The sequence below is a fragment of the Diceros bicornis genome, chromosome 13 (genome assembly GCF_020826845.1).
Source record: "Diceros bicornis minor isolate mBicDic1 chromosome 13, mDicBic1.mat.cur, whole genome shotgun sequence".
In the NCBI taxonomy this organism is placed as follows: Eukaryota; Metazoa; Chordata; class Mammalia; order Perissodactyla; family Rhinocerotidae; genus Diceros; species Diceros bicornis.
In genome coordinates this window covers 18,717,804-18,737,383 of record NC_080752.1, presented here as the reverse complement: position 1 = coordinate 18,737,383, position 19,580 = coordinate 18,717,804, and the positions used below count along the sequence as shown (strand labels likewise).

The 19,580-nt window shown below is 45.4% G+C and overlaps 1 protein-coding gene across 1 annotated transcript in view; it reads left to right on the top strand.

Moving 5' to 3' along the window:
• Nucleotides 1-3,958: 3,958 nt before the first annotated feature.
• Nucleotides 3,959-19,580, top strand: part of FYB2 (FYN binding protein 2) — a 104,451-nt gene continuing 88,829 nt past the window's right edge. Inside the window, 1 exon segment of the mRNA XM_058553855.1 lies at nt 3,959-4,207. Coding sequence (XP_058409838.1) covers nt 3,959-4,207 — 249 coding nt within the window.

The window sequence follows — 19,580 nt, the reverse complement described above, 5'->3', positions numbered from 1 at the left end:
CTGCGAACCCCAGGCTGCCACAGCGGAGCGTGCGCACTTAACCGCTGCGCCACGGGGCCGGCCCCTATCTTCACTTTTACCCATCCTCTTTTACTCGGCTTTGTATTGTCCACTCCCCAGTCCTTCTAGGGCAGCACGGAGTGGAGGAAGGAGCAATGGACTAGGGCAGGGCACAGTCCAAATAGAGAATGAGACTGGTACTCTGCAAGGCCAGGGCATTCGCCTTAACCTTCCTGAGCCTCATATTTCTTTACTTGTCAACTAGGGATAACATCTCTTATCTCACCACATTGTCATGAGGAATAGAAGAAAATATATGCACACTGTGTAGCTTGTGACACAATAGACTCTCCATAAATTTAAGTTCCTTTCCTCTTTCCTTCTCTCCCTTTTGAAAGCAGTCAGGATATAAATTATACATAAATAAATTACACGTTATATTGGAAATCATCAGAAATGATTAATGTAACTAATAATAATTTTAATATTAATAATAGGTTACTCTAGCAGCACCATCCTAATCCTGACAATCAATCTATGTGCTCTGGCTTTGTCATCATATAACATATGGTGCTCAAAGTTTACCCTGGGAAGAGATGAATGCACATGATTTCCCATTTTTGGATATTTTTTAAATTCTTTTTTTTTTTTGTGAGCAAGATCAGCCCTAAGCTAACATCCATGCCAATCCTCCTCTTTTTGCTGAGGAAGACTGGCCCTGAGCTAACATCCGTGCCCATCTTCCTCTACTTTATATGGGACACCGCCACAGTGTGGCCTGACAAGCAGAGTGTCAGTGCACGCCCGGGATCCGAACCCGGGTCGCCAGCAGTGGAGCACGCACATTTAACCGCTACACCACGAGGCCGGCCCCCTTTAAATTCTTTTTCACATCAGAGTATTCTGCTACAAACCATTACTTATGGTGAAAAGTGTAAGCAATATGTTTGCCAAGAAATGAAAGACTGAGACATGAATGGAAACACTGAAAAGCTACCAGCAATATCTGAGACTGAAAGTAAGGTTAGGAAGCATCAAGAATGTGCTGGAAATACTGATTTCTACTGCTCAGTATGCCAAAGAATGGATGGGACCTCACTGGAGAGTATGGCACATCATCCCCATTACCAGGAGAGGCAAACTGAAGCTAGGGGCTTGAAAGACAGAAACGGTCTAGAAGATTTTTGAGCCTAACTTCAGCCGGGGCATCTGCTAAGCTGTCTCACTGACTTCTTTCAAAACTGAGTTTGGAAAAAATTGCTTCAAAGAACCCTTCGAGCTCTCAGATGCTGTGAGTCTATTATTCTTCATTTCTCTAAGATTTAAATGGAAGCAACCAGAGTGGTTGTTAGTGTGGCCTCTGGAACCAGACTGCCTGGACTGGAATGTCTGCTCTTTCACTTGCTAACTGCCTCCCCCTGAATCCGTGACTTAACTCGTATTTGCCTCAGTTTCCTCAACTGGAAAATGAGGATCATGATAAGGACTAATTAAGGTGATGTTTGTGAGGTCTAGGACACTGTTCCCAGCAGGTAGCAGACGCTCAGTCATTTCCTGGCCCAGTGTTTAAGTGGAGATCACAGAGAGAGTCTTCCTGGCCAGAAGCCAAGAGCAGGCCACCAAAGCACCTTGTGGATAGAGTAGGATCTCATACTTCTTTATTCAAGTGAATTATTTATTCCTAAGTTCTAACGAGATCTGGCTAAACTTAGGCCAAACCCCAAATCTCACATCCAAAGCCCTCCCCACGATGTCTGCACTTTGTTCCGGCCTCTTCTGTCTCCACCCTCCCCCATAAGCATGTGTGAGTTCTCCTTGTGTCAAGCTGGGTGCCGGGACCTGCTCCTCAAGGGATGGGGGCTCATGAGCAAAATGGGATCCTTACAGGGAAATAAAGCAGTGCTACTCCATTCTCACATCCAAGTGTAGCGTGCACATTGTGACACTGACACAGCCGCCATTACTTGAGGAGGAGAGGAAAGGAAGAGGAACTGAGATTTTTGGTGCCTATTTAGTGCTAAGCACTGTAGAGGTTTTCACATGGCACGTTAATCTTTAGGCCAACCCTTCCAGCCCTCTTATCTAGTGTTATAGATGAGGAACATACATCTCAGAGGGGATCGCTGACATTCCCAAGGCCAACAGCTAGTGGGGAAACTGAGGTTGGTATCTCAAGGATCATAAGGTATAACGGGGGACCCTACGGAGTTCCAAGAGTCATGGTTCTTAAGCCCACTTGCAAAACACTCGTAACAGCTACCAACAATCGGTGCCTACTACATCCTATGACCTCCCATTGTAACTTGTTCTGAACCAAACCAAAAAGCACTGAGCTCCCAGGGCTGCCAGGTCCTGGTAGGTGAGAGCCTTCTGACCTACTCCATCACCCTCCGCCTTGTAGGCTGGTCTGAAGGCACCAGGGGGAGCCCTTGCATTAAGAGCAAAAGGCATTTGACGGCCTAATTATCAGCTGGAGTTGGGAGGCGATAGCCAGTTCTCCTGAGAGCTTCTACAGAGGATTCCTCCACCATATTATTTACAAATGTACCCAAGACTCTGTTGCCTTTGACCTGAGTGAGGACTGGGGTGTGAGGGAAAGTTACAGGGAACCTTTGGCCTGTCCCCCGCTAAGCTTGGAGGTGTGGTCCCCAATCTGATTGTAAGCAGAACCACAGGGCAGCGCAGATGGAACCATGAGCCATGAAACCAATGTAGTGGGGTGTGCTGGTCATTGATTTGTTTAGTTAAATGGCACATCATGGCTCAGAAGACAATAGAAAATATCAGTGCGATCACACACACTGTAAGAGTGATTATTGTTTTGAGACATTTTTATTTTAGTATATGTGTATGTGTGTGGTGTCTGTGTGCTGAGTCATGATGTAAAATGTATCTACAGCAAGTCATTAATTATTAAAACATGCAGACCTAAAGAGCTCATTTAAAATCCAGATTCCCAGACCCTAGCCCAGAAGAACTCACCCATGCTCACCTTGGGGCTTTGAAGCTTGCATTTTTAGTAGATTCCCTGCAGCTGTGATGGTCAGCCAGGTTTGGGAGCCACCTGTTAAAGGAAGAGAGCAGGCACGTGGCCTTTCCTCACCTGCCCTCTGTCCTCTCCCCTGGACAGGGCAGGAGAGGATACTCACTTCACCAGCATGGCCCTAACACAGCAGGAGAAGTCACACAGACTGCGTCTGTGGCAAAGCACAGGCTGCCTGCCGGGGCCAACTCCCGGGACAGCTGTGAGCTTCTAAGAACTGGGAACTGAGGATCGGGTTTCCAGCACCAGCTCTGCCAGAAAAACAAACAAAAGCAAAAGCAACAACAAAAGCAAAAAACAGAAAAACAAAATCACTTTAGAGTCAGCCGGACCTGTGTTCAAAGCCTGATGCTTCAAATTACTACCTCTGTGACCCGCTGTGGGCAGGTTATAGGATCGCTCTGAGCCTCAGTTTCCTCTCCCTTTAAATGGGAATAATAGCACTTCCCAGAGCTATGGTAAAGTTTACAAGTAATAACGTATCCAAATGCGTAGATAGTGCTTGGCCCCAACAGGTGCTCCGTTATAGCAGCTCCCTTTGTGGCCTCCACAAAGTCCCCCTTCGAGGTTAGGCAGCTCTGGTCCCTTTGGGCCTTGGTTTCCCTGCCGGTGAGAAAGCGTGTTGGGAAGTTAGCAGCCGAGGGCAGGGGCGGGTTGGGCCCGGGCTGTTCCTAATGGAGATAACATTGTCCAGCCCGAGCGTTCTGTACCAACAGGAACGGAGCCACCCCCGGTCCTGACTAACTCCCCGTGCCTCGGGCACACAGTGAACTGCCCTGGAGAGGGACTGTGGGACCAGCCTGGGGGAGAACAGTGGGAAGAGCCGCATGCTGAGAAGGGCCTGGGTCGGCGGGTCTTCGGACAGAGGGGTCCCCCTTCCCCGCTGCAGGTGCCTCGTCCCGCGAAGCTTGTAGGATGGAGGCCGGACTGCGCCGCGGTCCCGCGGGCGGCGGCGGCGGGAAAGCTCCAGCCCCGGGAGAGGGAGGAGCCGGCGCCCAGGTGGGGCAGGTGGGGAGCCTGGGCGCAGGTGCGTCCCGCGCCGCGGGGAGTGACTGCTCCCTGGCCGGCGCGGGCAGAGCGGAGCGGACTCCTGGCCCCAGGATCCCGCTCTGGGAAGCGGGGCTTGTCTCCCAGCCTCTGCCTCCGGGGAAAGCTATGGACGGGGTAAGGCGTGTCGGTTCGGTTGTCGTCTTTCTGTGTCCTTTCTTGCCGGGTCTAGTTTCCCGGAGATAAAGAGCCGTGGGGAAGGGCTGCCTGTGTCTCTGCCTCCCGGAGGGGAGTCAACATGTCCGGTGTGAGCGCCGCCAGCCCACACCGGCCTCGCTCCCGGGCGGGTGGCGCGGAAGCGGGGTGTGAACTGCGTCCTGTGCCACTTCGGAGGGTGAGGGGACAGAGGCTCTCAGGAATGGTGGCACGAGGGATCCTAGCTCTAACCCCGCCAGTTGGGTTTCCAGCCTGCCCCCCAGCCTGGGTCTGCAGTGCCTGTCAGCTCCTCTGTTTGCTTGCCCTCCTGGACCGCGTGGGCCCTCCCGGCGATAAGCGGGCTTCCCGGTCAGAGGGCGGCTCTTTCCTGGCTTGTGGCTTTGCTGTGGGCTCTGCTCCTCATTAGCTGTGTGGTCTGGGGCAAGTGAGTTCACCCTCCTGAGCTCCCTGGGTTCTCTGCTGGTAAAATAGGATTACTACTAGAATAACTCGTTTGTGGGATTATTGGAGGTGCTTATAAAAACAGAAATGACGTGTGGCCAGGTGCCCAGCGCAAAGCCCGCTGGAATTCCCTTCTCCTCGGATGGCAGCGTGCTATTTGCATAGTTGGAGAATTTCTCCACCTGACTGACCACATCTTCCTTTTTCCTTCTCCAATTCTCCACCCCCTTTATTCCCCTCTTCAATAAGTCAGTTTTTCTCCAAGGGGACTGGGTTGCTTCCATTTCGTCTTTATTATGCATTTGGAGTCAAGTCATTTTTGTCCTGTGAATCATGTGGTTTCACTCCCAGAGGTTTGGTTTTAAATCTGGACAGAGGACCCATTTCAGCCGTCACCCGTCAGGAAAATCTCTCCTTTGTCTCCGGGCACGGGACATCTGTCTCCCTGTGGCAGATCACTCCAGTCCAATTAGCTGAGTTCTGGAAAAGAGTGAGCAAGGGCACACGGGTATCGCTTCCATCTCCCCTCCTCTGAATTCTCTCTCCCCCTGCCTTGCGGTTTAGCAACTTTTGAGAAGCTTCTCCTTGATGGAAAAATGTCAGGCTGAATCGATTTAGGTGGTCGTAAGTAAAAGAATCTCACTTACATTTTGCCCTCTCTGATGTGCCAGGACGTGTACTGGCCTCCATATTTCAGTTTATCTTCATGACAACACAGTGAGGTCGAGGCCATTTGCCCCGTTTTTCACAGGGGAGGAAACTGACGGTCAGAATGTTGTCAGTTGCTCAATATCATACAGCTGGCCGGTAGCAGAGCTGGAGCATGAACTTAGATTTGTCAATAACAAGTACTGAGTGCCAGCTATAAGCCAGGCACCGCCAGCAAGGATGACAGCAGGAAAACAGGTAGAATTAGGCAATTTCGAGAAAAATATACGAAAGGGAATGTTAGCTAATGACATTTTTATGGGATAAGCTAATGTGGTTATGGGATAAGCTAAAGTGGTTATGCAACTTTTTCTGCTCAGGGAAAAGGGAAAAAGATCAAAAGAGAAATATGGGTTATTTCTCATCTTAAAAGGAGGATTTTGTTTTATTTTTAAAAAGTCAACAAAATATTTGTTCACTGTTTATACACTGAGCACCTGCACTGTTGTGAGGGCCTGTTTCAGGTGCTACAGATACAGCAGTGAACCAGTCAAAAATGCCTGCCTTTAGAAAATTTATATCCTAGTGGAGAAGACAAATAAACATATATATATATATATATATATATATATATATATATATATATATATATTAGGTCAAACGGCAGCAAGTGCAATGTAGAAACAGCAGGGAAGGGTCTAAGGATGGTGAGGCAGCAGCACAGGCTGCTGTTTTAAATGGGATAGTTTCAAGAAAAGCATCAATGTAAAGTGACATTTGAGCAGAAACTTGAAGGAGGTGAGGGAGTTGGCCACGTGGTATCTTAGGGAAGAACATTCTACAGAGAGAGAACAGCCAGTGCAAAGGCCCTGAGACAGAAGATGTCTGGTGTGTTCAAGGAGCAGTAAAATGGCCAGAATGCTGGTGCAGAGGAAGCAAATGAGAAAGTGATCAGAGGTAGTAGTCAGACCACGTAGGGCCCTGGAGGCCACTGTAGGAACTTCAGATTTTCCTCTGACTGAGATGAAGATCCACCTGAGTGTTGTGAGTTGTGTAATGGAATGATCCAACTTACATTTTAAAAGGACCATCTGGCTATTGTCTTGATTATAGATGACAGAGAGAGCAAGAGCAGAAGCTAGCTCACCAGCAAGGAGGCTATTGCCGTAATCCAAGCGAGAGGGCGTAGTGGCTCAGACCAGGGTCTTAGCAGTAAAGGTGGCTAGAAATGGTCAGATTCTGGATATATGTTGAAGGTAGAGTCAACAGGGCTTACTGGTGGGTTGGACAAAAAACGTGAAAGACAATGAGGAATCATCAATGACTCCAAGGTGTAAAGCCTGAGCACCTGGAAGAAGGGAGTCAGTGCTGAATGAGATGGTCTAAGATGGAACAGGTTTGCAAGGAGGCCAGGAGTCTGATTTAGAGTAAGTTGTAAGTTGAGGGGCCGAGTAGGCAGCTGGATATTGGGGTTTAGAGTTTAAGGGAGCAGCCCAGGCAGGAGGTATGAAGAGGATAATACATCTTCATGATCCAGCATGCTGTTGGGTGCACAGTAGTGTTCAGTGTATGTTACTGTGGGTTTTACTGTTGGACAGTTTTACTGTTGCTTTGGTGGTTTTAAAACTTGGCTACACATTCTCTGACATTCCTCCCATCAAGAGGTGGAGTCTGTGTTCCCTTCCCCTGAATCTGGGCAGAATGGTGACTGCTTTGGCCAAAATATTATGACACATATGACATTGTGTGACTTTGGAGGCTGTGTCGTAAAAGGCCACACGGCTTCCACCTCATTTGTGAGAACACTCGCTCTTGCAGCCCTGAACCCCTATGAAAGAGGCCTATTCCCCAAGGCTTTCCTGCTGGAGACACCTCATGTAGATGCTCCTGTTGACATTTCCAGCTAAGCCTAGCCTTCTAGCATTCCTGCAAGGCTAGAAGCAGGACCCTCCAGACCAGCCCATCCACCAGTGAGATGCCACTGAGTGAATTTCATCAACACCCGATAGAACAGAAGAATCACCCAGCTGAGCTTTGCCCAAATTCCTGTCCCACAAAATGGTGAGCTATGGAAAAATGGTTATTGTTTTAGGCCACTCCGTTTTGGAGTGGTTTGTTTTGCATCAATAGATATCTGAACCATTAGATATCTTTCATTCTTTTTAGTTACAAGAAATTGTCCTTCTCCCCCTATAGACATAAGGCTCAATGGAATTCTATAAAAATATGTTTTATTATATAGTTTAGATACCCAAACAGAGAGAGGTTGATGAGTTTTTCTTTTTCTAAATCTGAGAGATCCCCTATTGCATTCCCTCAACCAGGTAAGTTTTCACTTAGTCAACGGTCTTGGCAAGAGAGAATCATAGCATTTTTGAGCTGGGAATGCTTTTCAGTTGGGATGCTTACAAAATGGTACTTGAATTTTGATGAATGAGATTTGGAGTTGTAGTTGAAAGACCTGTATTTATGTTTACTTCTGCCTCTTAATAGTCAAGTGATTTGAGCAAATCGTTGAATAATAAAATGTAGGAGTTGGGAGATTTCTCAAAGACCAACCAGTCTAACAACTCCCATTTTAGCAATGGAGAAACTCAAGGCCCTTGGGGGTAAGTGACAACACACTTTGTAACTACTTATTCACTGTGCCTCACGTATAGTGGATGCTCCAAAGATGTTCTTATTGATTTTGAGAGTAAACTCTGAGACAGCAGATCACCAGGCCCTACTCTTTTATTATTTGATAGATATTTACCCAACATCTTCTAGGAGTCAGGCCCCATCCTAGAATTTCTGAGGGGGGCCTATCGTAGATGCTCAGTTTTGCAGAGGAGGGTGTCAAGAAGACAGAGAATTGTAGTGTTAAATAAAAAGTAGAATGATGAAGAAAGGCACAAGTTTCTATGAGAGCACTGAGAATGGGTGCCTAAGCCGGGGTGGGGTTCATCCTGGACTCATTGGAGGAACTGGTATGTGAGCTGAATGTGAGAGGAGGAGCCAGTAACATTTCATCAGGGAAAGAGTAAAAGATGGGGGAATAAGGCAGAGGGACAGCATGGGCAAAGGAGCAAAGGGGAGCAATGTGGATGAGAACTCAGAAGATGCTCTTGTAGTTAGTTGTTGATGGAGCAGAAAATTAAAAAAGAGAGAGAGAGCACGCAGCCAGGATCAAATCCCAAGAAGGAAATAGGGGCCAGATATTGAAAGACTCTGAATGCCATACGTACTTTATCCTGTAGGCCAAGGGAGCCACTGAGAGACTTCACCTCCAAAATAGGGAGCGTGAACTAAATGTCCCTGAGGTCTTGTCGTGCTCTGACATTCTGGGACTGCAGGACTTTCCCAAGGTCATATATGGCTTATTTTAGACAGAGCTGGGTCTAGAACCTAGGTTCTGAATGCCTGTGAAACCACTTAGCAAGCCCTCAAGAGCAATTTCAGAGGGTTTTTTCCTGACTAATCTGAATGTTAATGAATAAGTCACAAGACAGGGTAACATGTAAAAACAAAGTGGACCAGCCAACCAATAAGGATTGTACTGTCAAGATGGTCTGTTGTTAACGAGCTTGTTCTTGGGAGAATGGAGTGCCTGGGGGATTAAGATCAGATTGTCGGGTCACAGCTTCTCGTGAGTTCCAGAAAATTTTCTGAGAAGGGGAAAAGGGATGATCACACAATTATTCACAATTCTAAAAGACTGGTCACATCACTTCCATCTTTGCAGAGAAGCTGTACTGAGAGTCCTCTTGACCTGTGTTGTTCAGTTCTCGACAGTGAAACGTTGAGGGACCTGCACAGCTGCAGGGCTGATGTCCGTGCCAGCCAGTCCTACCCAGCAGCCCGGACCCCAGCACTTACCCACTGGTACCTTCCCACCAAGTCAGGTCTTCCTTTCTCCAGACTATGCACCACATTTCTCCACTGAAGAGAGGGTTCTAACAGGCAGCTCTGATAGTGCCACCCCCTGCTGAACCCCTGTGGGCTGTTGCCCATTGTCTGTGGGCTGCAGCTCAAGCCCCTTAGCCTGGCTGACAAAGCCCAGGTGCGCTGGTACCTGGCCTTTGTGCTCCACTCCAGCCTCCTGCCCCACGCCCTCCTGTTGTTTCTGCATCCACACTCTTCTCTCCAGAATGCTGATTGCACTTCATTTAAGACTCTGCTCAGATCTCACCTCCCTGAGAAGCCTTCCCTAGCCCCTTGGTCACACTTGGTCTTTTTGCTCCTTGCAAGACCCCACCCCTTTGAACAGACCCAGGTCTGGACTCTGAGATCTCAGAGAGCAGGAACTAGGTTTGCTCACAGAGGCAGCACAGCCTGGTGCCTGAAAGCATGGACTCTGAGGCAGCCCGACTGGTTTCAGTTTCTGGCTCTACCATTTACTAGCTGTTTGGTTTTAAGCAAGTTACTTAATCTCTGTGCCCAGTCGCCTCATTTGTAAAGGGAGATAACATCGACGTCTTCGCAGTCAACTGAGTTTTATATAAAGAGAACAGCTCCATGTGCTCAAAGGGCAAGTAATTCTACAAACTAAAATAACAATATGTTATAGTATAATAAATGGACTGTTATGGGTTGAACTGTGTCCCCTCCTCCTTCCTTATCCCCGGTACCTCAGAAGGCGACCTTATTTGGAGATAGGGTCTTTACAGAGGTAATCAAGTTACAGTGAAGTCATTAGGGCAGGCCTAGCCCAGTATGACAGGTGTCCTTATAAAATGGAGAAATATGGACATGGAGACACACAGAGGGAGAGTGTGAAGGTGCAGGAAGCACACCCTGTGAACATGGAGACAGCCATCTACAAGTCAGGAGAAAAGGCCTGGAACAGACCCTTCCCTCCCAGCCCTCAGAAGGGACCAGCCCTGCCGACAACTTGATCTTGGACTTCCAGACTCCAGAACCCTGAGGCAATAAATTGCTGTTGTTTAGGCCACACAGTCCCGGTACCCTGTGATGGCAGGCCTAGAGAACTCCTACATGGTCCTTATCAGCGAATTAATGAAGAGAATTAATGTGAATACTCCCTGCGGTGCCCTTCCCGCATTGACCTGGGAGGTGTTTTGTGCCATGTTGTTATTTTGACCTCTCCCGGAATGGCGGCTGTGCTTAGCTCTTGAGAAGAAATCTGAGAAGTGTTTATCACTACTCAGCAGAGGAAATGGGAAACGGATGCAAATGATCTTGGGACCGTGGTCCATATTCCTCCCCATCACTGACTTCTTGGATTTGGTTGTTCTCACCTGCAAAAATCTAAAATAGCAAACTCCTGGGTGACTTAAAGATTAATCAAAATAATCGCACATTTTGTCAGGACAGATGAAATACAGAGAAGTTACAAAAAATATGCCTCAGAAATAATTAAGCAATTTTGGATCATAATCCTGGAAAAAGTTACAATTTTACTTAAGTTTATTGTGTTAAATACTTATTTGACATTCTATTTACAAGGGTTACATAGGATAGTGTATTGGGAAGTGCTATTGTAAATAATAAAATCCTATACAAATATTCATAGGTATTGTCATCAAAATTCCCCAATCCAAAATTTGAGCAGAGAGGACATTAGAATCCAGACCGCTACCCGAGTCCTGCACCGCCCACCTTCTGTGAGCCAGCTAACAGCTCATCTCAAAGATCAGTGTGTGATTTAGGTGAGAAACAGAAAATCATAGTTGGAAAAGGTTTTTTAACAATTTGAAGTCAATATAGAAACACAAAGCAGCATTATTCTTTAAACTTTTAAAAGAACAACAGGAAAATGCCACCTTCTACACCCTTACAAGTCACCCCCAAGTCTCCTGTGTTTTGTGTTCACACAGTGCTGTTTCTGAGTACGTGCACAGGGCTTTTTCTCCAAGTTGTGGTGTGCAGGGAAGAACGTGTTGGGAGTCTGGGGTCTCGTCTCCTCATTACTAGCAAGGACTGAATGAAGGAGACAACACGTCTATAGAAGCAGCTAGCACCAGACGTGTCCGTGCGGTCTTAGTCTAACATGCTGGTAGCTTCTGAGCTGGGTGGTGGGCACCTTAGGAAGAATTTGGTGTGTATTTTTCTGTGTCATTCTGATCTACATGTCGTGGACAAGGGACCCTAATGCCTGGCCCTGTAATTCTCGGAAACAAATGAATTACCAGTAGATGCGCTAACCAGCTCTGTGCTCTTACTTCCCCTCAGTGCCCACCACAGTGCCTTGCTGAGTGACATTTTGTTGGACTAATGTGCCAGGATGGAAGAGAGAGAATATTGGTGGAGGACACGCTCTCTGCCAGTCCCTGCACCTAGATGCATTATTTCATTCAAAGCTCACAAATCATCTGAGGGAGACATTATCTCCATTTTACAGATGAGGAAATGGAAGCTCTTTGGGGTCACATGATTTTGTCATTATTATTAACAGCAGGAGCAGCTCACACTTACTGAGCATTTACGTATGTCAGGCATGATTCTGAGTGCTTTGTATACGTTAACTCAGAGCAGCTGGAGAGTGGACACTGTCGTTAGATGGCTAGGCACTCCCACTGAGAGATCCAGAGAGGTTGAATAACTTGCTTAAGGTCGCACAACCAGTAGGTGGTGGCACTGGGATTTAAACCCAGAAGGTGAAAGCTTAAAGGACACATTCTGCAGGAGTTCCTTTCTCCCAGAAACTCTAGAATAGTGGTATCAGGCTGTCGAAAGTACAGAGCTAGCTGGAAAAGGAGAGACATCCCAACACACCAACACCATGAAACCCAAGGACACAACTTGCCTTTGAGCCACTGCTTAGAAAAACAAAAGCAGTGTTGACCATATACAACCCCCAGGGAAAATGGCACAGTCAAAACATCCGTACCATTCCTCAAGTCTCTCTGAAACACGTCTCTTCATAGCCTGCATTCACAATGAAAATCAGTAATTTGCTAGCAGAAAAACAGAGCCTGGCAACACCCTCCTTCTAAAAAGTTGTTTCAAAATATAGCTGCAACTGTTCCAGTACTTTCTAATTAACACCTTAAAATATCAGTGAGTGAAGGCATTCATCGTTTCCTCAGGGGGTATAAATCTCCCATATCTTCACCAGTGCTGGAGAGAGATTTACGTTGACTTTCAGCTTCATATGACGGACTTAGAAGAGAATATTCAGGTTCTAGACTCATTGTTGGGAATTTTTGCCATAAAACCCTGTGTTCTACTCCAACCCAGGAGTGCAATGTGGAGCTGGGGGCTGTGAGGGATGAGAAGGAATCCCAGTTATCGCCTCTCCGTGCCCCCAGCACTGGGTGAGAGAGGGCCATATCCACCCAGAAGAAGCTGTGTTGTGTAGTTTAGGAGCATGGACAAGGGTTCCAGAGGTTCAAGTTCAAGCTCCACCCTTGGGATATTAACTCCGTGAACCTCAGTTTTCCTATCTGAAAAGTTGGAATAATAATATCCGGGTATATGTTATTAAAATAGTTCAATGATTTACATAAAATGTATTTCTTGAGTTCAGTTCTCCCACCTAGATAGGTAGGAAAAGTATTGTTTTAAGAACAAATCTTGACCCTGGCAGTAGGTCTATGTGACTTTGGGCAAGTCTTCAGAATCATCTGTAAAATGATAGGTTGAATCAGAGAGTCATCAATTACCACTTTAAGTGCTGACATTCACAGATTTTATACCTGACATCAAAGGAGGATTTCTGGTTTATGGGGAGGTTGAGAAGATTAGTGGTGGTTATTTTATTTATTGTTTTACTCCAGGTAGAATTTGATCCCACTCACAACTTAATGTCTCCATGTTTCTTGATGCTTCTCTGGCTAATGAGCAAAAATGTAGTATGATAGTCAATAACTGAGCATCTAATAGCTTCAAGTCAAACATTGGGTTCAAATTCTGCCTCCATGACTTTCAAGCCATGTGTTGAGATGGTGACATCATTAGATGATGGTCCCTGAGTGAGTGTGAGGGGCAGAGCCCCCTCCAACTCATGTCGGACAGGTAGCATGGGTGTGTGTGTGTGTGTGTGTGTGTGTGTGTGTGTGTGTGTGTGTGAAAGAGACAGGCCTTTAGGTTAAGCCACTGAAATTTGGGAATTGCGTGGTTACAACAAAACCTATTCTATCCTGACCACTATAAACCCCAAAGTTTTCTTTTTCAGAGCATGTATGTTAGTTTCCTATTGCCGCTGTAACAAATTACCACAAACTTGGTGGCTTAAGGCAGGAGAAATTCATTCTCTCACTATTCTGGAGGTCAGGAGTTGAAAATGGGTCTGCAGGGCTGCGTTTGTTCTGGAGGCTCCAGGGAAGAGTCGGTTTCCTTGCCTTTTTCAGCTTAGAAGCCGCCTACATTCATTGGTCTATGGCCCCTTCCTCCAACTTCAAAACCAGCAGCATAGTATTTTCTCTTCTTTCTGGCCTCTGCTTCCATCCTTATATCTTCCAAGACTCTGACTTTTCTCTCTTCCTCTGATAAAGACCCTTATAATTATATTGTGCCCGCATGGATAATCCAGGATAATCTCCCCATCTCAGAATCTTTAACTCAGTCACATTTCCAAATCCCTTTTAACCCTGTAAGGTAACATATGCACAGGCTCTGAAGATTAGGGCATAGACATTTTCGGGAGGAAGTGTTATTCAGGCTACCACGGTTCTAACCTATCCAGACCATTACTCACTCCAAAGCTTTGTTTTTTTTCAGAGCACATGTCACAACTGTAAAAAAAAGAAAAAAAACCAACTGTATAAATATTTATTTAATTTCTCTCACTCTAGGTTATAAATTCCATTGGGAAGAGGCAGTGCCAATTTCTTATTCACTATTCTCTCTCCTGGTGACTTAAATGGTTAAATAACAACAATGATGACAGCAACAACGGTAGATAACATTTTGGGGGGGCAAGGCACTGTGCTTAGCCCTTCCTATGAATAATATGGTTTAATCTGCATGATAGCCTGGCAAGGATAAGTAATATTACTGTTCCTAATTTCAGGTGGAGGGACTGAACCTCAATGAGTTTAAGTAACTAGCCCCTAAGACCACACAATGACTAAGTGATGGGTCCAGGACTTGACCCTGTCTGACCCCAGAGATCTTTCATTTAACAGGCAAGGTGCTGAGGGCCTATGAAATAAAACACAATTTAGACCTTCCTCAAATTCTCAGAGTTAATAGGAAAGATGTACAAAAACAACATAATTATAATACAGTGTACAATTATTAAGTAATGTGAACAATGACATTATGTTCAAGTAGCTGAGGGAGCAGAGAGGAAGAATGTTTTAACTCAACCTGGGTGACGCACAGAAGGCTTTCCCAAGAGAGGGGATTTCTGATTTGGGTTTTAAAAGATGGAAAGTGTTCACCAGGAATGGGGGATGGGAGAGGGAAAGGCATCCCAGACATAGGGGACAGCATATGCAAAGGAACTGAGGCATGGCGTGTTTGGGGACAAAGGGACTGTGGCAGAAGGGAAACGTGGAGACTAGTGTGCCTCTGCTGATGACTCCATCCTTCACACGGTGCTGCACAAGTACTAGGGCGAAGAGTGTGTGAGGGCCGACGGGAAGGATGCCGCAGACACCAAGTAACTAAGTCCTCCTCCTCCTCCTCAAGTTGCAACTTGATGTGTGGTTAGAGAGTTGCTTCATTTCCAAGTTTGACATAGAGCTTCATAGGATCGTTAGAATGAGGCCTGCTTTAATCCATTCCCCTCTTTTTTCCCCCAGCCCCCATGAGATTTATTCATCCATTCATCAATTTAGCATTATGTTTTGAGTACCCCCCCATGTAGTAGGTGCTGTGTTAGACACCGAAATCCCTAGCTAACTGCTCCTTCTCTTTGGTAAGCCAATTCCAATGATTAACTGGTCTTTCTGTCTGGAAAATCCTTTTGTGTCAGATCTACAGCATTTATACATATTTAAATATAATTCCTTGAATCTGTGTTGTAGTCTGTTTATTTTTTATTCTGTTCAAAGTGTCCTAATATTTCACTTTATTTGATATTTATAGGAATCTCGTGAAGTAGACAGGACAAATACAGTTATTTGCATTTTAAGTATTACAAAAAAAGAATGGGATTTTACAGCTTCAATTGGTCAACAGGTGTTTTAGCTAACTTCCTCAGGCCGTGATAAGTTCTGCAAGAAATGATTAAGTTCTATGTGGTTGTATAAGATTATGTTCTTTTTGTCACCATGAATTTATTAGCTGTTTATACTCTGACCAGTATCCAAGTTAGACTCGGGGATGTCTAATCCTTGCCACAAACTTTCAAAACCAGAAGTTATCCCATTCTACAGATGTGCAAATCGAGGCTCTGAGAAACTAAATGACTTCTCAAAGATCACAGAGTGACGTAGCAGATATTCATACCCTGGGCTGATTCCAATGTTATTTCTATTTTTAATTTGGCCTCAATGAGTCAAAAGCTTGCACATTCTTCTTGAAGACCTAAGGTTATATACCTTGAAAATCAGAAAGCTAGATCACCTCTCTCCTGGTTCTCATATTTCTTCTCTCAAAACTAAGCAATTTGCAGTGTTGTTTTTTATGTTTGCCAGCATCATCTGTTATTAAAGCCTTATTATTATCTCTTGTCAATTAACACACAGAAAAATCTCAGTTAATGTTCCATGAAGCCGTACATTGTAGTCAGCAGAGCCTGCCTCATTCTGGCCTTCAATTATTCTGGCTGTTTACCTCAAACTAGTATCTCTGAGCTAAGTAACAAGTCTGACCCTAAGCTATGCTAAGTCTGACCCAGCACTCATAAGATCAATTCAAGGCCATTTCCATCTAGTTGCCTTTGTCATTGTTTTTTCCTTGCTAGGGTACACTTTGGTGTTTTCCAGATTTAGCAAAATAGGCATGTGGATTGAGCCTAAAGAAAGCAGAACTGAGTGTTGGAAGGGTGGGGCCTATGTTGCTGTCCCTTGTTCTGAACTAGCATTGTTGGCTAGGCTGGGGTATAAAGTGGGAAACGGAGAGGGGATTTGGGGGAAGAGGGTGATTTCACAAAATGAGAAGAACTAAGGGGTGGACTCGAATGAAAGTTACAAGAAAACTCATGGATACTTCATGTCAGTGAATGCAGAAGAAGAGGGAGGTCAAAATGGGAGCGTGTCTGTTATTGGAAACTAAAATGGCACCTGTCAGAATGGACACAATTTTCCCATCTGAAATCATCAGGCCAATCAATTCTGTAGATATTTCCTGAGCATGTACTTTTACCGCAGATAATCATTTTGATATTGTCAAAATCACCGGGATAATCATGATCATCATCAACATCATTGTCCCTCTACTCCTCCTTCTCCTCACGATCAGTCTCTTTATCCATATCACCACTATCCTCATCAAAATAGCACTACTGTGGGCCTCCTTTGTGCCAGGCACTGGGCCAGTATTGATGTCCATGGCAGTCCTATGATGTGAATAGTTGTGTCCCCATTTTACTTATCAGGAAGTAGGGAACAGAGAGCTGAAATGGCTTTTTGAAGGTGACAGAGCCAGAATTCATAGAGATAGGATTCCAACCTAAGACTTCTCAACCCCAACGCCCATGTTCTTAACCCTATTACTGCACTTAAAGTAGCTCTTAGCCTAGGGAGGAAGGGAAAAACATAAAAGACAATAGCATTGTAACAAACACTGGTTGAGGGAAGTACAGGGTTTCTGGGAGCATACAGGAACCACCGCCTCTCACTGCACACCTGGTGGAAGGCTTCCTCAGGGAGTTGCAACTGAGCTGAGTCAAGCAAGAGAAATATTGAAATATTTTTCAGACGATGAAAAGGGAGCAGAGCATTTCAGGCAGAGAATGAAAGGTGTGTAAAAGCATGGAGGCATTCGTTTTCTCAACAAATATTTACTGTCTTCTTTCCTTCAGGCTCTATGCTGGGAAACCCAAGGGTGCGAAAGAGAGGGAAGAGTCCATCCAATGCAGGGGATAAACTAGAGGAGATAAGACTGGAAGCTTCCAGAACACTAGGTGTTTAGAGGGGCAGATGAGAGGAAAACGAGCTGTTAATATACCTGTGTTATGTTTTACAATGCATTTTCAGATGCCTAGGACACTACCTAGTACATAGTAGGCACTCAACTAGTTATTGAATGAATGACTGAATGAATGATCTCTGTAGACCTTTAAAACAACCTGTTTGCCTATAAGTTCCATGAGGACTGAGAGCATTTTTCATCACTATCACCACTTATATCCACAGTGGGGCCACTGGGTTGCCCAACTCCAGGGGATGCTGTTCACCTGGTCGTCTATGTAAAGGGCCTAGGTGATCACCGTGGGACTAGTGCCCCTGCAGGTGTGCAGCTTGGGAGCTTGGGTTCACACCTGATATAGAGGATTAGCATTTGTTGGTGGAGTGAGCTAACGAATGAAGAAGGCAGGAAGGAAGGCAGACAGAGATGAGTGTTATTCAGCCTCTTATCCATGCAGGAAGCATTAGTTAACTTTCTGCTGTAAATCAGTGTATCTGTCTCACAGGTAGGGAAGAGATATAAAGTGCCTGCCTCAAAACACACATCTAGTGAGAGGAAGAGCCAAAAGTGGAACCCAGGCCTCTCCTAGTATTGACTAGGACAATACTCTTCTACTACAGCACACAGTTTCTCTCTAAATCCGTTAGATCATAGTTTCCTCCAAGGGGCCAAGGATGCTTCTTTCCTAGGAAACAGCTGGCCTGCAGAATGTGCTGTTGGCCCCTCACAGCTGGCACTCTCCCAAGGTGAAGGAAATGGGGAGCTGGGGCCGGGAGCCTTTGTCAGAGATTGGTGTGTAACTAATTGCTGCTGTAAACCTCTCTCACAAGAGGCTCTGGCTTCACGAGTTCTTTGAGGAAATAAGATCCCGACGTTTAGTGAGTAGATTAGCAGAATACATATTGACAAAGCACAAAGACTGTTGAGCATCAATTTTGGCTGAAGAAATTTTGTCCCAAATAAAGGGCCTTGCAAACACTCTTCAGGGGCATTTCTTGACTGTTTGCACCTGAAAATGGAGGCTATGGTAGTTGTTAGAAAGAGCTAGGGGATTGAGGTCAGAAGGTCTAGTCGGCCGTTTATTAGCTCTTCAATCTTAGGCATGTGACCTGGCCCCTCCAGCTTTAGTTTCTTCATCTGTAAAATGGAATTAATGACTTCTCCACTGCAGCATGGTGGAAGAACGAACAAAAAAATGTAGGAAAAGGGTCTACCCCATGTCGTGGAATGAAAGAGGCTGAGTTTGGGATTAGACTTGACTTTTAAATCCGAATTTACCTCTGAATAATGATGCAATCTTCAACAACACCAATATTAATAGTAACAACAATAATACTAGGTTGCTAGAATTTATAGACAACATACATGAGGCGCTGTGCTGAACACTTAACCTGGATTGTCTAAATTAATAGAGTAACAATAGAGTAAATACTAACATTGCTGCCATTTTATTGATGAAAACCGAGGTGATGGAGGTAAAGTTCAGAGTCACCAAGCTGGCAGTGGATAGGCCAAGATCCAAACACAGATATCTGACTCCAAAGTCCACACCACGGTTTTTAATCCCTAAGCTCGACTGCTCTCTCTCTCCAAGACTCAGTTTTCTTATCTATAAAATGGGGACAACATCACCGACCCTGCTACATTGTTTGGAGAATCCGAGGTTATGTCTGGAAAGCACCGATCACAGTGGTACAAGCTCGGTAAGCGGTGTGGGGTGGGGTGAGGCTGTGGTGGCCACGGAAGGGGAGATGATGACGATGGCCGTGATGATGACCATCTCTCCAGATCTTGGAAATGACTTCCATTGCTATTGTTGAAAAAAGAAGGTACTAAAGAGAAGACAGAAAACCAGAAGGGAGCTGCTTTCTCTTCTTTCAAAAACAAAACAAAAACATCTAACACCTGTAAAATCTGTCTCGATCGAATTTAGAACTGTGTCTTGATTTCCTTTACTGTTTCTTTAAGCAGCTGGGACTCTAATATAAGAAACAAATCTAAGAAATTCAGATGGCCACACTGGCTAAGGAGTTTACATCATATACTGTAGGGTAAAAGCAATAAAGGGGCTCAGAGTAGTTATTCAACCCTTTTCAGTGTTCAGTAAATTGCACTTTAAATAAAACTGTCCTAAACCCACAGGACACTGAGCCACTGTTCTCTCTGGGGTGCGAGAGGGCAACACGGAGAGCAGGAAGCCCTTCACAGAAGGACGCTCTATGGTCGATTTTTCCGACTTGCTGGCAGCCCATTTCTAGTGAACTTTCCCTGTTCTTGCCCC